This window comes from Dendropsophus ebraccatus, chromosome 13 (genome assembly GCF_027789765.1).
Source record: "Dendropsophus ebraccatus isolate aDenEbr1 chromosome 13, aDenEbr1.pat, whole genome shotgun sequence".
NCBI classification, from domain to species: domain Eukaryota; kingdom Metazoa; phylum Chordata; class Amphibia; order Anura; family Hylidae; genus Dendropsophus; species Dendropsophus ebraccatus.
The window spans coordinates 51,262,135-51,278,602 of record NC_091466.1 but is presented as its reverse complement, the minus strand read 5'-3'; the positions used below and the strand labels follow the sequence as shown (position 1 = coordinate 51,278,602).

The 16,468-nt window shown below is 42.6% G+C and overlaps 1 protein-coding gene across 4 annotated transcripts in view; it reads right to left on the bottom strand.

The window, feature by feature from the left end:
• The window catches only part of KIAA0586 (KIAA0586 ortholog), a 127,428-nt gene extending 111,400 nt beyond the window's left edge, over positions 1-16,028 (bottom strand). For all 4 annotated transcript variants that reach the window (XR_011359456.1, XM_069949280.1, XM_069949282.1 and 1 more), the window contains exons 1-10: positions 15,535-16,028; positions 12,304-12,353; positions 11,029-11,110; positions 10,776-10,845; positions 10,402-10,579; positions 9,824-10,057; positions 6,189-6,318; positions 4,516-4,683; positions 4,007-4,124; positions 1,469-1,598 (exon numbers count right to left, since the gene is read on the bottom strand). Coding sequence is in view for 3 of the 4 variants with exons in the window: in XM_069949280.1 (XP_069805381.1) it covers positions 1,469-1,598; positions 4,007-4,124; positions 4,516-4,683; positions 6,189-6,318; positions 9,824-10,057; positions 10,402-10,579; positions 10,776-10,845; positions 11,029-11,110; positions 12,304-12,353; positions 15,535-15,928 (1,554 nt within the window). In the remaining variant the exon portion in view is untranslated. The remainder of the gene's footprint in view (positions 1-1,468; positions 1,599-4,006; positions 4,125-4,515; positions 4,684-6,188; positions 6,319-9,823; positions 10,058-10,401; positions 10,580-10,775; positions 10,846-11,028; positions 11,111-12,303; positions 12,354-15,534) is intronic.
• Positions 16,029-16,468: the final 440 nt, after the last annotated feature.

The window sequence follows — 16,468 nt, the reverse complement described above, 5'->3', positions numbered from 1 at the left end:
TCTGACAGCCTGGAGAGCCATAGGACAGGGAACACAGAAGGTGCAAGCTATACAACATGCAAAACGCCATCAAACATATGACATGCAGTCAAGGGGGCATCTTGTGCTGATATGGTTCCCAGCACTAGAGTATAGATCTACTGTGCAGCTCGCATAGCATACCAGCCGCAGCTGCAACAGTAGCTGTACATCGGGGAAAAAGTTGTTTTAGTAAGCCGTGCGAGGGGAAGCAACTAGTCATCTGGGCAGGGAGCTGCCAGTGACTAGTCACGGCTCTCTGCCTGTCAGTGCACAGTGTGGTGATGATTGACAGGCAAAAAGGCCACTAATAGGTCTCTCTGCCTGTCAATCATCCCCGCACTGCAGGCTGAAAGGCAGAGAGCCATCACTAGTCACTGGAAGCTCCCCGCCCAGATAACTAGTTGCCGCCCCTCGTGCGCCGTAATGAAACATCTTTTTTTCCTCTGCAAAGCTACTGTGGAAGCTAGTATGCTCTGCAAGCTGCACGGCAGACCTATACTCTCATTCTGGGAACCATATACTTATTGGTTCCCTTTAAAGAGGTGGTGATATATATATATATATATATATATATATATATATACATACATATATATATATATATATATATATATATATATATATATATGAATGTTTTTTTTTCAAATATATTACTGTGTTTACTAGCCATTTGTTGCACTTAAAGGAGAAGTCTGGCAGAAATTTTAAAGTATTGAAAGTATTGTATTGCCCCCTCCCCCCCCCCCCCCCAAAGTTTTACAAATCACCAATTTACACTTATAACGGGAAATGCTTGTAAAGTGTTTTTTCCCTGCACTTACTACTGCATCAAGGCTTCACTTCCCGGATAAAATAGTGATGTCACGACCCGACTCCCAGAGCTGTGCGGGCTGTGGCTGCTGGAGAGGATGATGGCAGGGGGACCCTGAGGGACACAGGGCACTGGAGGGACACTGAGCATCCCTCTGCCATCCTCCTCTCCAGCAGCCACAGCCTGCACAGCTCTGGAAGTCGGGTCGTGACATCACCATTTTATTCTGGAAGTGACATCACCATGTTATCCAGGAAGTGAAGCCTTGATGCAGTAGTAAGTGCAGGAAAAAAAGCACTTTATGTGCATTTCCCATAATAATTGTATATTGGTGATTTGTATAACTTTGGGGGGCAATACAATACTTTAATAAAAATTTTCGCTGGTCTTCCCCTTTAAGAGCACAATAAATTGTTTAAACAAAGTCTTCTTGGTCGAGACAGACTAGCCCTCCTAGACAATATGCACCAGTTTTCTGCAAGTGGTTGCTGGTGGAAACAACTACTTTCATATCATGTCAGCTTGAATTATCATTATAAGACAACCCTAAGTGACTACATGTAAATAATATATAGACACAAACATCGCAAACAAGAACACATAGGCACCGATGACACTACGCCTGTAGATTCTCACCTTCATCATACTTTGCATTTCTTGCTTTAACACATTTAAATCCTGCAATACATCATTGGCCTTCTGCACTGCAGTACTAGATGTAAGGGAGGACGTCTGAGCACCACGGGCTTCCTTACTCTGGACGTGGCTGGAATCAAACAGACATGATCAGAAGAGACTCTGGCTTGATTAAAACTTCATCCTCTTCGCCATGTAGCTACTGTCTAGCAAAACTTGGCTCGTGTGTGTGCTGGGTGACATGCCAACTTCGTACCAGACGGCAGGTTACATTTGCCTCATTATATATATATCAGACAAATAGTAATGTTAGAAGAAGGTGAAGAATACATAAAACGCATAGCTGTGATTCCCCGACAGTATAATAATGCACCTGGTCTAACAGTGCTACCGCTATTATGTCACGCGCAGTGCAGGATCATTTCTATGCTGTGGTTATCTCATTAAATCAATCTCCTCTACCCGGAATATTGGAGACGTTCCAGCTGGAATCCGACACAAGTCAATCTACTCAGACACTATAAACATTAAGCAGCCCAGACAACCTTCAAGACGTGCCAACAGCGCAGTACAGTGCTTCTCCTGTAGCGGCGAGCTTGGAGCAGGGCCAGCTGCTCGCTTCTCTAATTAGCGCACTCGAGCAGAATCGATAACAATGCTGGTCGTCATGGAGACAGAACCGGCAGATGTTACAGCTCAAACTTTTTCAAGCTCTTTTTTTTCCCTTAATGGGATAAGTATAGTTAAGTCAAATTTATAAGAGGAAGCTGGAGCGGCGACAAGCTCCTAAGCTGCGGATGATATGGTGCACAATGCTGCTGAATGAGGACTTGGGGTGGATGTGATTCCATGCATTTATTCGGTATTGAAGAAATCTGTGTATGCATTGAGGATAATGACAACGTACAATTAGGTGGGTGTCACTATTTACAAGGAATAATTCTTACACTGTCATGTCATTATTACATGTGTCATGTGTATGCTAATCCACAGCTGAACAATGCTCCAAATAAGTTCATACTTCTTAAAGAACTTAGTCGGGAACAGACATCCTTCCAAAGAGATAGTTCTACCTTAAAATCAATATTTCCATCATAAAATTAGCAGCATACTTGACTCTACTCTCAGCATGTCTGCTCCCTCAGGCTTGCCATCTCCACTTATTCAGCACTTTGCTTTCCCCACTTCTCCTTTGTTTGACCTGGCTTGCCCTTTTACCATTCTTTCTGTTCTCTGCTTACCATGCCATTTGCCCTGATTCTCTACATGACCTCTCATTGAAAGAATACACTTAGCTACATCCTTCTGTACCACACTATGTCCACATCAGCAGCTGCTAACAATAACCACACTAAAAGGTCCAACGACACCCTGATCAATAATGTAAACGAACGCTAATCTGCTAAATGGTTGCTCATTTATGGGGCCTATTACACGGCCCAAAGATCGTGCATCGCTATTACACACAGGAACTAAAGAAACGATCAGCCGATGATCATTTCACTCTCTCTACTACATAGAGCGATAATTGGCCTTATTCAGCCGATTATAGCTCCGTGTAATAGGGCCCTAAGGCTAGTAACCTGGGAGTCACAGCCGTAGGGTCTTCTTTTAGACAGACTGATATTGGGCAGTCTATGAAAGCAAACAATAGCTGATCAGCGAGAACGGCGCTTGTTTGCAGTGACTTCAGAAGGCACAATTAATCACAAATGATACCTGCATAGTTTGTGCTGCCATTTAAATATATTGCTGTGCACAGGAAGATGTTTGCTGTATAGTGATATATTTCAGTGTAGCAGAAAAAATGCAATCAGCTGAGGATCACGCGGTTTCCTGCTCTTTGGCTGATCGCGAACACTTTTACATGGGCTGATTATTGGCCGAAGCAGTGTCTGTAGCAACACTCCATGACGATAATCTGTCATGTAAAAGGCCTTTTAGTCTCTTTGTTGTGGTTCCATGTTATGGAAGAGGGTTATAGAGCAATACTATCACTACAGTCCCTTGTTTCTTAGGATCAGTGGGAGTCCGAGAGAAGCAGATATTCACCAATGGAAAAAAAGATGGCGTATCCAAGTTACCTGTATATGACATCACTTCATAAGATAAGAATAAACCTTTAAATGTCATAAGTAGCCTGTAAATGTGACAATATTCACTAAAGACACCCACCTCTATGAGCCACAGTGGAGAAGGGATACATAACAATACCTCCTGCTCTAGGATTAGTCCAATTGTATTACTACATAAACCTCTAGACAAAAGGCTGGTTGTAATGGGTTAAAAAAAACAGAACCATCATAATCAACTCATTATGCCTAGAGGGGGGGCCTCATTTTTTAAAGGGGTTATCATCATGAGGGAGAGTGCACCTAGTATTGTAGTCCATTCACTTCAATGGAATGAGCTGCAATATCAGGGTTAGCTGCTGCTTACTGCTAGAGCCCCTTTAGTCATCTGTTTGGGTGGGATGTCAGGAGAGGACATCATTATCTGAATGATAACAAACTCAGTGAGTCATGAAGCTTTCATTACCTGTCTCTGAAGGGCTGACTGTCGGTCGTCAGGTTTAAAGGCGTGTGGATTTTATACGTTGATCTTGGTACTGGAGTATAGTCATGTCCTAGGATCTCACGTAAAAAATTAACATTATCTGCAACATAAAAACATGATACTCATGTGAGATGTAAGGGTGACAAGTAATTACTACATTACATTTTTTAAGAAACAGTGAATCCAAAGATACTACCCAAAGACCAACCCATTTCTATATATGCATTTAGGGTCTATGAACATTACTTAGAACCTAGAGGGAATTCTGAAAAAAGACAGTTTTTTCCCCCACAGAAATGACTACGCCTTGCATAAACAGCTATTTCCATAACTTGGGAGGTACGGAAGCAGCGCCACTCTGTGGCTGCGCCATAAATAATGGTAAGCAGCAAGGACAACATGAACATTGCAAGGTGATAATACAGAAGGCTTCTGGTTAGAAGCAATCATCATTTATGTATTTGAGTTTTCTTCTTGCCCTACTGCCTCACCAGAGGTTGTTGGTTTGGGTTCCTCCATATTTTCTTTTTCTATCAATGATTTTGATGGAACTTGTACACCCATAGGTATTGGTACTGGAGCATATCTGCGAGGAGCTGGGGTTTCTAATGGAGATTTTCCTGTGTTATGCTTCATTTCTTGCATGGCTGCAGCAGTAACTAGTGGGAAAACATCATAACAAAAACTTTATTACAGAACCCCAAAGAAACGTTTTGTGTGATTTTTTTTTTTTGTGTGTACAGTTTTGAACGAATTCTAGAAACTGAACCTATATCTACTCAATAAATAATAAATGTACGAGCTGAGAGTGTAGCCAGGGCAGAAAACATCACCTACCTTACTGATTTAGGGTATGTCCACTTTATGGAATCCCGGAGGATTACCTGCTGCCGATTCCGCAGTTCGCAGCCGCTTGCATCTCCGCTGCTCCTATAGGCTTCATTCTATGGTTTGGCAGATTCCACTGTCCGCCCGAAGAGTGAGTGGGTTCATTCTTCTGGCAGACGGCGGATCTGCCAAACCATAGAATGAAGCCTATAGGAGCAGCGGAGATGCGCGCGGCCGTGAGCAGCCGCAAGCTGGGTAATCCTCCGGGATTCCGTAGCGTGGACATACTTTTAGATTTAAAGGCTGAACACTATAAAACACCTTTCACCCCACATTTTTAACTCAACATTACCACACTCAGGTAAAATATATGTTGAATCATTCCCCCTCCAGGAGACCTAACAATTCCTTCCATACATGTTGTTAACTATCCAGTTCCCTTTCCCCAGTTCTGAGCTGCTGCTTTCTGAAGACACTTAAAACTGTTAGTGAGCTTTCTGTCTCCCCCTCCTTCCCCCTCCCTTCTGAGACTGCTGACGACCTCAAAGTGAATAACCCTTTCGGCATTACAGAGTGCAGATACAGCCGGCCAGGGATGCTAATTACATGCGTTTACATGAGCAGTCTCAGAAGGAAGGTGGGGGGGGGGGGGGGGGCAGAGAGAACAGCTCACACACATTTGATTAGTGGGGGTTGCTGAAGTTGGATAAAGCCCTAAGGTTGTCTGGAAAACATGAATACAGCCAATAACTATATCCATGTTTTCCACATAGCCTTAGGGCTCGAGGTTCGCTCATCTCGAAATAGCAACTAATGAATTAAAGCAACCTAGAAAGTAGTGTTAAAACAAGTTCTGTATATAAAACAGAATATCCCAAGGTCCAAAATCATTCAGATCTCATTTTAAGAAAAACGTGATTGGCAATCTGTCAAACAAAAGGGTTGCCAATGTATACTGACACATAGACAAATGGGACCATTGCATTTGATAGAATGACAAGGTATCACTAGAATGTGCAGAGAAAATGTAAAGTGAACATAGCCTAAAAAAATCTCCGCTTCTGTTTACTAAATGTATGTTTAATAATGAGTAATGCAAAAAAAAAAAAAAAAAAAGAAAAGACTGTAATGGGATTGCAAAAGCTCCCTGTCTGCATTTAAAAGATATCACCGCAAGGGCAGAGGTGGATGATGAATTCTGAATAGATGATTAAGAATCGTCACATAACTGTATGGCTGACTTACAAAGAATTTTCTAAAGACATCTATTCTGACCACAGTATATGTTAAAAGCCCCATCTGGTGCAATCAGAATAAAAAAAAAGGAATATCAAACCTTTCTCGTTATTCTTTGGAGGTGCAGTAGTCTGAGGCAAAGGAACGCTGACTGGAATATGAGAGCAAACTGGAGCCACAGTCTCACGATGACTTGCACTAACCTTGACCGCAGAGTTCATAAACTGTGACTGAGAAATAATAATAAAGGTTTTAAAGAAATGCGTAAGCTCCTTGGAATGGTAACCTGTGGAATTTACAACAATCGCCTAAAAATTATTTTCTGGGCACACACCGGACACACATAAAATAAAAATATGGCTGTCATTTTGAAGTAAAGATATAGCAATATTTTCAATATAATAATGTGCTCCATTGAAGTCAATGGGAAATTGGATGGCAATGCACATATTGAATAGAACGGAAGCGACTGGTTACGTCTAAATAATAAATATGCTTTTCATCTGCTACTTCTAACACTGCACTCTCTACTGCCACCTCTGTCCGTGGCAGGAACTGTCCAGAGCAGGAGAGGTTGTCTGTCTCTTGCAATTTAAAATTTTTACCTTATTTAATAAAACATAGCTAAATATTTTTCACAAACAGCACCATATCTGTTTCCATACTTTGCATGGTTTTACAATTCTGCTCCATTCATTTCAATGTAAGTGAGCAGCAATACCATATACAAACTACAACTGGCCCGTGTAAAAGCACATTGCCTGCAGTACATTGCCCTGTGTATACCGCACAATTTATTATGAAAATGAGATGGCGACGATTAATCAGTGTAAATGGGCTTAAAGGGGTTATTTTAACATGTTGCTGACATATAAGAAAACCTAACAAACTTGTTATGCCAACTTCTCCGCACTCCCCTGTGTCCTGTTGCCGGTGTCCCTGCTGTCTGTAGCTGCCCTTACTTGCGAGATGAGCTAGTCCCCGAAGCGAGAGCCCCCTTAGCCAATCACTGACCGATATGGCACAGCTCCTAGGCCAGTAATTGGCTGACTAGCTTGTCTTAGCAGTAACAGCGGTGACACCGCAACAGGACACCAGGGGAGCGCGGAAACACATAACATGTTTGTTATGTTTTGTTATATGGCAGCAACATGTAAAAAATGAGCTAGCGCCAGATAAACCCTTTAAGAATTACACATTTGCCCCTCCCTCTGTATACCTCAAATCATAAAAACTAAGGCTTAAAAGTGGTTGTCTAGCATTAGACAACTTTTTATATCTTGCTGCTGTTATGCAGAAAACAATAAATGGACTATACTTACCTCTCCAGTGTCCTTCTACAGCATCGCTTGAGTCCCCACTGACTGCAGGGCCTTCACTTTCAGGGACAAACTTGTCTCCAGAGCAACAGCCCGCTCAGCCAATCACTGGTCCCGGCGCTGTCCCATCTCAATCAGCGACTGAGTGGGCTGTCACTCCCCAGACAAGTTTGTCTCGGAAGTGGAAACACTGAAGTCAGCGGGGGACACAGAGGGAGCGTAGACAGGTAAGCATTGACTCTTTATTGTTTACTACATAACAGCAGCAAGATATTAAAAAGCTGAACAACCCCTTTAATAAACACAGTTTGCTTTTGGTGCAACTACTGCATTACTTTTATTCAAAATAAGTCAAAATAAGTTCAGTTGAGGACTGGGTCCAAAAAGAAGCAGACGCACAAGCTTTTCTTCTGTTTTAGATATATCACATACAAAAAAAACCTGCACTGTGTGAACAATCTACCATCTTGGATCAGGTTTGTTCAATATTGTCTTTTACCTCAACCATGCAGCAGGAGAAAGAAAGGAAGTGAACAAGAATGAATGATCAATGTCTGTAGCGAATAAACCCTATCCATGAATTATGTTACACAAAGACCCCAGTCATGGAGTGCGGCCAAATCATCTGACAAACTCTGTGAATGGGAATGCAATGTCTGAGCCAATGCATGACAACAAAGGAATTTGGGGGGAGTTCGCAATTAGTAAAATTGTGTCTGGAAGTTGGTGTATGTGCCAAGGAAAACAAGCACTGGCTGAGTCGCCAATCTTCCACACTGTGATAAGACTTAGCAGCAGTACTTTACACAATAACACTCAAATTCTCATAAGTCAACAATAGTTTTTGTCCGTAGCTTACAGATTAGCCATAGGCAGAACACTCAGTCTTAGATTACTGGTCTGGGTGGTCTTGGCTGGCATCTACAGGTGAGCCACATAGCAGGACAAAACACCACAGTCCTGAATAGCCTACTCTATGCATTAGTAGGAAGATATGAGTGAATATGTAAACATCGTACCCCGGATGAGGGAGACTTAAGGCCCTATTACACCAACAGATATCTGACAGATTGGCAAAATTTTTAGAAAGTACCCTAAGCCCTCCCGGAATCCAAGCGTTTCCGAGCTTCTCCGATGAGCCGCTCGGGAGAGCTTTGGGGATCCCCGGCGCAGTCAGTGTGCATCCCACTGCCTGCATCGGGAATGGGAGAGGAGGTCCGCGGAGGACGGGAACGAGCCCCAGGTGAGTTAATTGTTGTTTTTTTTTTTAATTTAGCTGCAGTTTTCGGCATATAAGGCGAACCCCTGACAATCTTGTCTTATAAGCTGAAAAATAGCTGTGCCAGAGCTGTGCGGGCTGTGGCTGCTGGAGAAGATGATGGCAGGGGGACACAGGGCACTGGAGGGACACTGAGCATCCCTCTGCCATCATCCCCTCCAGCAGCCACAGCCCGCACAGCTCTGGGAGTCAGGTCGTGACATCACCATGTTATCCAGGAAGTGAAGCCTTGATGTAGTAGTAAGTGCAGGGAAAAAAGAACTTTATAAGCATTTCCTGTAATAAATGTATATTGGGGATTTGTATAACTTTTGGGGGGCAATACAATACTTATTAAATTAAGTAAAAATTTTCTCCGGACTTCTCATTTGAAGCGCTTTTCCTACAGAAACAAGATATGCTCTATGCTCTTGATAGGAACTCAAGAACAGAGACCCAACTGACCTCAATGAATGGAGCGGCGGCGAGCATGCTTGGCTGAAATTTCGTTTAGCGGTACTCCAGCGAAAAGCTTTCTCCCAGTAATTGAAACACATTACAAAGTTATATAACTTTGTAATAAGCTTCAATCACCTATCTGCCCCTCTTCCCTATCTTTTCCCCCTCAATCCCCCACCAGGAAGTGAAGTAAACTCATTCTTACCTAATGACTGTTGACCACAGACTTTTCTGTGGCAGCCATTTTGTGACAATTACATCATCAAGAGGGAGGCGGGGCTAAGCCCTGTTAAGCCAGCCTCCCTTTGTCAGATGACGCAGGTTGCTCAGCTTTGATTGGCTGAGCAAGCTGTAAGTCATCTAATAGTTTTACAGAGTCAGACATCACAGGAGACAAAGTCCATCATGGGAAAACCCAGGAAGTAAAGAAAAAATGAAGCCACAACCTGGAGCTTCAGGGACATGCAAGCAGCGGGAAATTCCAATTGAGACAGACTCAGGAGGGATGGTAAATGTAAAAACCATGTTTCATTGATTGACTTTTTTTTTTTTTTTTTTTTAATCAGTGCCGGAGTACCCCTTTAATTCTCTATGGAATGGCCAGAGATGCCCTTGGCTGTAATTGGCTGTCTTTCTAGTTTTGCAAAGAAAGCTGTAGGACCCCATGAATTGCACACAGCCCCATCTCTCAGTATATACCTGCATTTCCAGTTGCTGCTGCTGGAGCTTTTCCAGATGCTGAAGCCTCTGCTCTGTCAGCAGGGTCAGCTGCCTCTCCAGCTCGCCGACTCTCCCCTGATACAATCTTTCCAGTGGCTGGCTCTGGATCTTGCTGTGTTGTTCTGTGAGAAGTTGCAGCTGCCTGTCAGCCTCCTGGAGTTTGTTAAGCAGCTGGGACACGGAGTTCACTTGGGCCTCCAGATTACCCTGAACCTAGGGGAATAAAGATGACAAATGACCTCAACCCTTACATCAGTACATGGGCGAGGAAAGTGACAAGCTGTGATAAGAGAACAGCTATTACTTCATCACATATGTTCTGTCTTGTTGTGTCGCTCCCATAGGTGACACTGTCCAGATTATTACAGAGGTTGCTGAGAATTCCCTTGCCGGCCTCTATTCACAGTATTAGATTATCTGCTTATCTGTCTAGTTCTAAGGTGGAAATTCTAACATTTCACACTTAGGCAAATTATGAAAATTTCTCTAATCCAATATATGAGAATTCAGCCAACAGCAGATCCATGCATAGAGACATGTGATGAAATATCGCTCACCTTCAGCACAGGAGCAGCAGCAGCGATGGCAGCAGCCGTGGCAGCAGCAATGGAAGCCATCTGGATCTCATTGGTCTGCTGATTATTCTCAGCGCTGATCCCATTCTTTTTACCTTTCCCAGAAACATCTTCAAGCAGCTGAACAGGAACTTGTTTGGTCACTGGACCACTCTGTGCTCTACAGAGATCAGGACAACTGGTTTAGACTCCAATAGTAAACAACACACTGTACAAGAATCACTGCTGTATGGGAGGGGGGGGGGGGTCTTTTTGCAGTTTACCCATACAGTGACTATGTGGAAAAGAACATATACTAAAAGTAGGCCCCAAGACCAGTGTGCTCTATAAATGTATACTTCATTAGAGGAACCCACCTTTTATTTAATGCTGCCAAAAAAGTCTCTTTTTGGCCTGTAGTAAACTGTGAAATCTGAACGTCCTTACCTGCAATGTATAGACAGAACAATATAATGAATTTATATCACACTAAAAACAAAGCATGCCAATGTAATAGTTAAATACATGTGACGAAATGACAATAAAAATAATTGCTGGAAAAGGTGACAATGATTTGTCTCTTATAAATATGAGTGTGATAGGGATCCACTCAATAAGGATAAGACTTACTTTTCTGTATGCTGCCATCTAGTGGTTTCTTGATGACAGTTTTCTCTTCTGCGTCGTCCTTAAAGTGCTTTGTCACAAGAACCTTATGAAGAAAGAATAAGAACAAGAATAATTCTGGGAATAATATGTTATGCTGTTTTCTTCTATGCAACATAGATTCGGTAAGCCTATGTTGTGCTATTAGTTAAACGGAGAGGATGTAATAGACTTGTCCAAAGTCAGTGATAGACATCTACATCTGCACAGTCACACACGTCGGGGATATATCAGGTATCACAATACGAATGAGTAAGCTGCCATTTTATAAGCTGATGCCAAGGTCTAAAATTTTACAAACAAAAGCAAAGTCATCCAGACCCAACGCCCATCTGATGTGCCTCCTGACTCTCCCCAGCCAAATGATGTTGAGGGAAATCATCTCCCCAGATCATCACATCAGCAGGGGGCAGTGTTGTTCCACAGCAAAGACAGGACTGAAGCGCTCACCACAAGTGCTCTGTACTCAAACCTGACTGTCACTGAGCCCCAAACAGAACCTGGATTTGTCGCTTAAACAATACGTTTCCAGTTCAGTTTTTTTTTTTTTTAATTGATGACACTACTGCAGATAAAGGCGACAGTGGCTGGCTGTCAATGGCAGGAAATGTAATGGGCAATGACAATTTTCCTTCTCCTAAATGACAGGCAGATACAGGGATGTAACCCGTAAAACCAGATCCCAGCTTTCATTTTTAAAAAGACCTCTACAAAATGAAAACTTAAATCTGATTGGTTGATATGGACAACTGCTCCACTGCTCCTCCGCACAGGGATTGCTAAATCAGGCCTTTGGTGTGCAAGTTACTCCACTCAGATGAGAATATATGCATACCCAGTCGAGTTAAAGCGAATGTATTACTAGGCACATGACTTTTTTTGTTTTTTTACATGAATAGACATAACTGAGCACCAGCCGGGCATGAAGCACTGTAGGTGGACCCGCCAGAACCCAATGTGACGCTCTCCCATCTGTGACACAGCTCCATTGATTATAATGCACGGATGAGCGATGTACCATTTGCTTAAACGTACATGTGTATTGGAGTTTTGTTTGTGTTTCCTGCCAAAGAAGAGTTTTGCCATCAGCTACATGAAGTGTGTGACCAGGAGCTGAAGACTAAAGCAAGAGACTGCTAACTGGGAAAATTATTCAGACCTTCATGCTGTTATACAGTCAGCTATATACAATCTACACATTTATACATCCTACACGATAATAAAAAGGCTCTTTCTTACCTTTTGCGATGGCGAATCTGCTTTCTGCAGGATGGAACCACTTCTTGCATCTATAAGATAAGGATTATGTAACATAACATATTCCCATCACATTGAAGGTGCAACGTCAAGAAGTCAAAGCCATAAAGAGTACCTATTACAGAAAAAAAACTAAAACGTTTCGATATGTCATAGAGACATATCAAATGTTTATATCGGCCAGGGTCTGAATGTTCAGCCCCCGACCAATCACAAGAACAAGCTGCAATTAGCACATTTACAGGCCCTGCGTCACGTGACAAAGACCCCCCAATGCAAGGGGGCCGTTTAGGTCTCAAAAACATGGGACATCCACACTTTTTTTTTTTTTTTTTAGAGATTATAGTATAAATCAGGACAGCAACAGAGGCATGGAAGTCTATCCCCTCAACTAGATAAATTCCACTTTTGTCTCCGATGCAATATGCAATGATAGCCAGAGATTTGTTTGGGGACCACAAGGGCAACCCCATGATTATGGCGTATGCTGGGAAAAATGTACAGTAGCTGGGTCCTTCTAATCTTCATTCCAGGTTTAATAAGAGTTCGGTGTTACATTGCTGGTTATGGAACCATTGGTATGGCCATCTCTCCAAAGTGTCGCAGGAGTCAGTTATCAACATGACAACACCGGGCCTCATGTTACTTGTGCTACTGTAAGCAGCCTAAAAAGCCTAAACATGCTACCATAGCCTGAAGCATCTCCAGACTTGTCTTCTATTGAGTGTATCTGAGACATATCATTAACACGTCTAATAATTCCATCATTTCCATAACTCTACAGGTTTTCCTTCTAGGTGCTGCAATTTCAATGTGGAAGATTGCATTTATTCATATTAGTTCATCTTTCCTTCCTGTTATCATTACAGTGAAGTGTATCGGCAATAAAGACTTATACATACCAAAGAAAAAACTGCCCCCAGAAAAATTGTTACCTTCCTTCTAACTTGGACCGATCATTTGCACTGAGTGTACATATGAGCGGCATAATATACAATAAATTCACAATTTAGACACTAGGTGTCACTGTGTTTCTATTTAAAAAAAAATTTAAAGGCCATGAATAATACTCAGAAATATAGAATATTGTCTTAGGATAGATATAAGTTTATCCCAGGCAGGTTTACATTCAGTTATTGTAGATTTACCAACCACATCTGCAGGAAGTTTGTTCCAAGTATCTACTACTCTTTCAGTAAAGTAATATTTTCTCATCTTGCTTCTGAATTTTTCCCCACCTGTGTTCAGTTTTTTTATTCAAAAAATACTTCTCTCACAAACCTTTCTTACAGCTTTACCATATTTGAAGGTTTTTTCCCCTCCTTTTCTGCCTTTCCTTCAGACTATTATGACTTAGATCCTGTCACTACAGTAGATCCTACATCTAACGCCTACAGCATAAACCAATGCTTTGTGCGTGACGTCACTCAATGCAGTAAAGAGTGGCTTCTCAAATTATATACAGACAGCAAAAATGTATGATCTGTCCCATGTCCACATATTTATCGTATTTCCACAGAACACGCCAAGAATGTATAACAGGTGGGAGTGAGCCAAGTCAAGTGAGCCAAGTCAACTGTATACAAGAGGGGGGCCTAACGGGTTGTCTTTGTCCCTCACTAAAGCAGCAAGAGTAAAATTTTCTCCCCAGCTTGGCCCTAGAAACATTTAACAAAAATATGTATCCAGAATACCAATTAAAATAAAAACAACAACAAAAAACAAATAAATAAAACCCTTGTAACATGTCAGATTTTTTACCCTAAACAATTGTTAGAACAAGCTTGGAAAAGCCTGCAGCTGGGCTCTTTTCTCCTTTTTCCCTGTACACGCAACACGATATGGTGCCATTAAAGGGGTTATCGAGCGCTACAAAAACATGGCCACTTTCTTCCAGAGACAACACAACTCTTGTCTCCAGCTTGGGCTGGGTTTTGCTGCGTTTACACAGAAAGATTATCTGACAGATTATCTGCCAAAGATTTGAAGCCAAAGCCAGGAATGGATGTGAAAAGAGGAGAAATCTCAGGCTTTCCTTTATGACCTGATCTCTGTTTATATTCTGTTCCTGGTTTTGGCTTTAAATCTTTGGCAGATAATCTGTCAGATAATCTTTCTGTGTAAACGCACCATTAGTTTCATTGAAGTGAATGGAGCTTAATTGCAAACCACACCTGAACTGGAGACAAGAGTCATGTTGCCTCTAATGGTGCGTTTACACAGACAGATTTGTCTGACAGATCTTTGAAGCCAAAACCAGGAACAGACTATAAACAGGGATCAGGTCATAAAGGAAAGACTGGGATTTATCCTCTTTTCAAATCCATTCCTGGCTTTGGCTTTCAAAATCTGTCAGATAAATCTGTCTGTGTAAACGCACTATAAGGGTACAAACACACACACCGTATACGCAGCAGACCTGCAGCAGACTTGATGCTGTGTTCAGTTATTTAGATCTAATCTGCTGCGTATCTGCTGCGTATCGCAGCAGTAAATACGCTGCGTATACGGTGTGTGTTTGTACCCTTAAAGAAAGTGGCCATGTTTTTGTAGCACTTGATAACCCCTTTAATTTACAGGCCATCTTGGTTATGTTCACAGAACGCACTAAGGGTCCTTTTACACACAGATATCTGACAGATTTTTCAAGCCAAAGCCAGGAACACACTATAAACAGGGAACAGCTCATAAAGAAAAGACTGAGATTTCAACAAGTCAAAAGATTTCTTTAGGGTGCATTCACACATACAGAATCCGCTGCAGATATCAACGTATCTAAATGAACACGGAATAAAATCTGCAGCATCAACTTTGCTGCAAATTCTGTATGTGTGAATGCAACTCAGGAAAGGCCATGGCATCTGTCAGTGGTGGTGCTGCTGCCCCTACACTGTGCAAGAATATGCCCCTTTAACAGGTAGAATGGTCAGTCCCAGTTATTCATTAATTCATAGATTTCCAGGAGGAATGATAGCGGGACGGCACAATGTGTCCCTCTAAGAAAAGTGTCTCCAGTTGTTGTGTTAGAAACGAATTGTATCTGGTAATATCTACGCAACACGATTCAGGAAAAGCTGCATAGCCACTGACACAGCCGACCATAACGTGGCTAGCACTGGGCTGTTACCCAGCTTTCCTTGAGCCCTGAATGACACATACACATCCTAATGCTCCCATAACCAGGCAGATATACAGGTGGCAGTGCCAACTTACCATCCACTAGGGTGAGGGAGACTTCAGGATACTTATTTACAGGCAGAGCCGGGGGCACATACGAAGGGTCTCGCTTCTTAAAGGCAAAGTCTGGCAGGACAGGAGCTGGCACCTCTTTCAGCCTCTTTAGTGAGATGTGCACCTTCCTCCCATCACTGTCATCAATGGCTGTCACCTGTCTGGCAGCCCCAGTATAATGGTGGCCACCTGCAACCTCAGCTGTGTGCAGGGGACTGCTGCCACCTGCCACCAGTCTGCCATTAGAAGTGGAGGGTCTGCTGTCCATCTTCTTCTGGGAGGAGGTCATATGGAGGCTGGTAGAGCGGATGAGGACATCACTGGCGGTAGTGCTAGCCATTGAATCCAGGCTGATATCAGAGGCTTCTTCTCCCATCCCTCTCACACCAGTCAGGAGAACGTTGTTGCTCTATATGGCTGCTACCCGGTCACTAGGCTGCAAAACATCAACAGGGGGAAGACAATAGGGGCGGACAGTATGGTAATCGTGTGCTTTGTATAACAACCTATGTATGATGTGTCGCTAGTTCAGCAGGCTACACTACGGTAGACGGCCATCTTTCCAACGACCTCTTTGTTAGTTAAAACAGAGCGAAATGTCTTTCCCAAAATGGCTGCCGCATACGAGACAACAAAGGTTGAAGTACATTGACCTCTAGCTATTCCTGTAAGCTCCTACAACTAGTAACGGTTGGAATGTCCGCGCACATTAGTCTTCCGTGAGGAACAAACAGTATATGCAGAGTTCCGGAAAGAAAGTAATGTGGATCAGAGGGTTGTGTGTCTAAACGCAGGACACTTTCCAGTCAGTCGGTGTAAGGACTCACCCTATGCACAATGGCAATAGTGATGCCCAATTCTCCACTCATTTCCTGGATTAATAAGATGAACTGCACAATGCAGATTTCTAAAATGT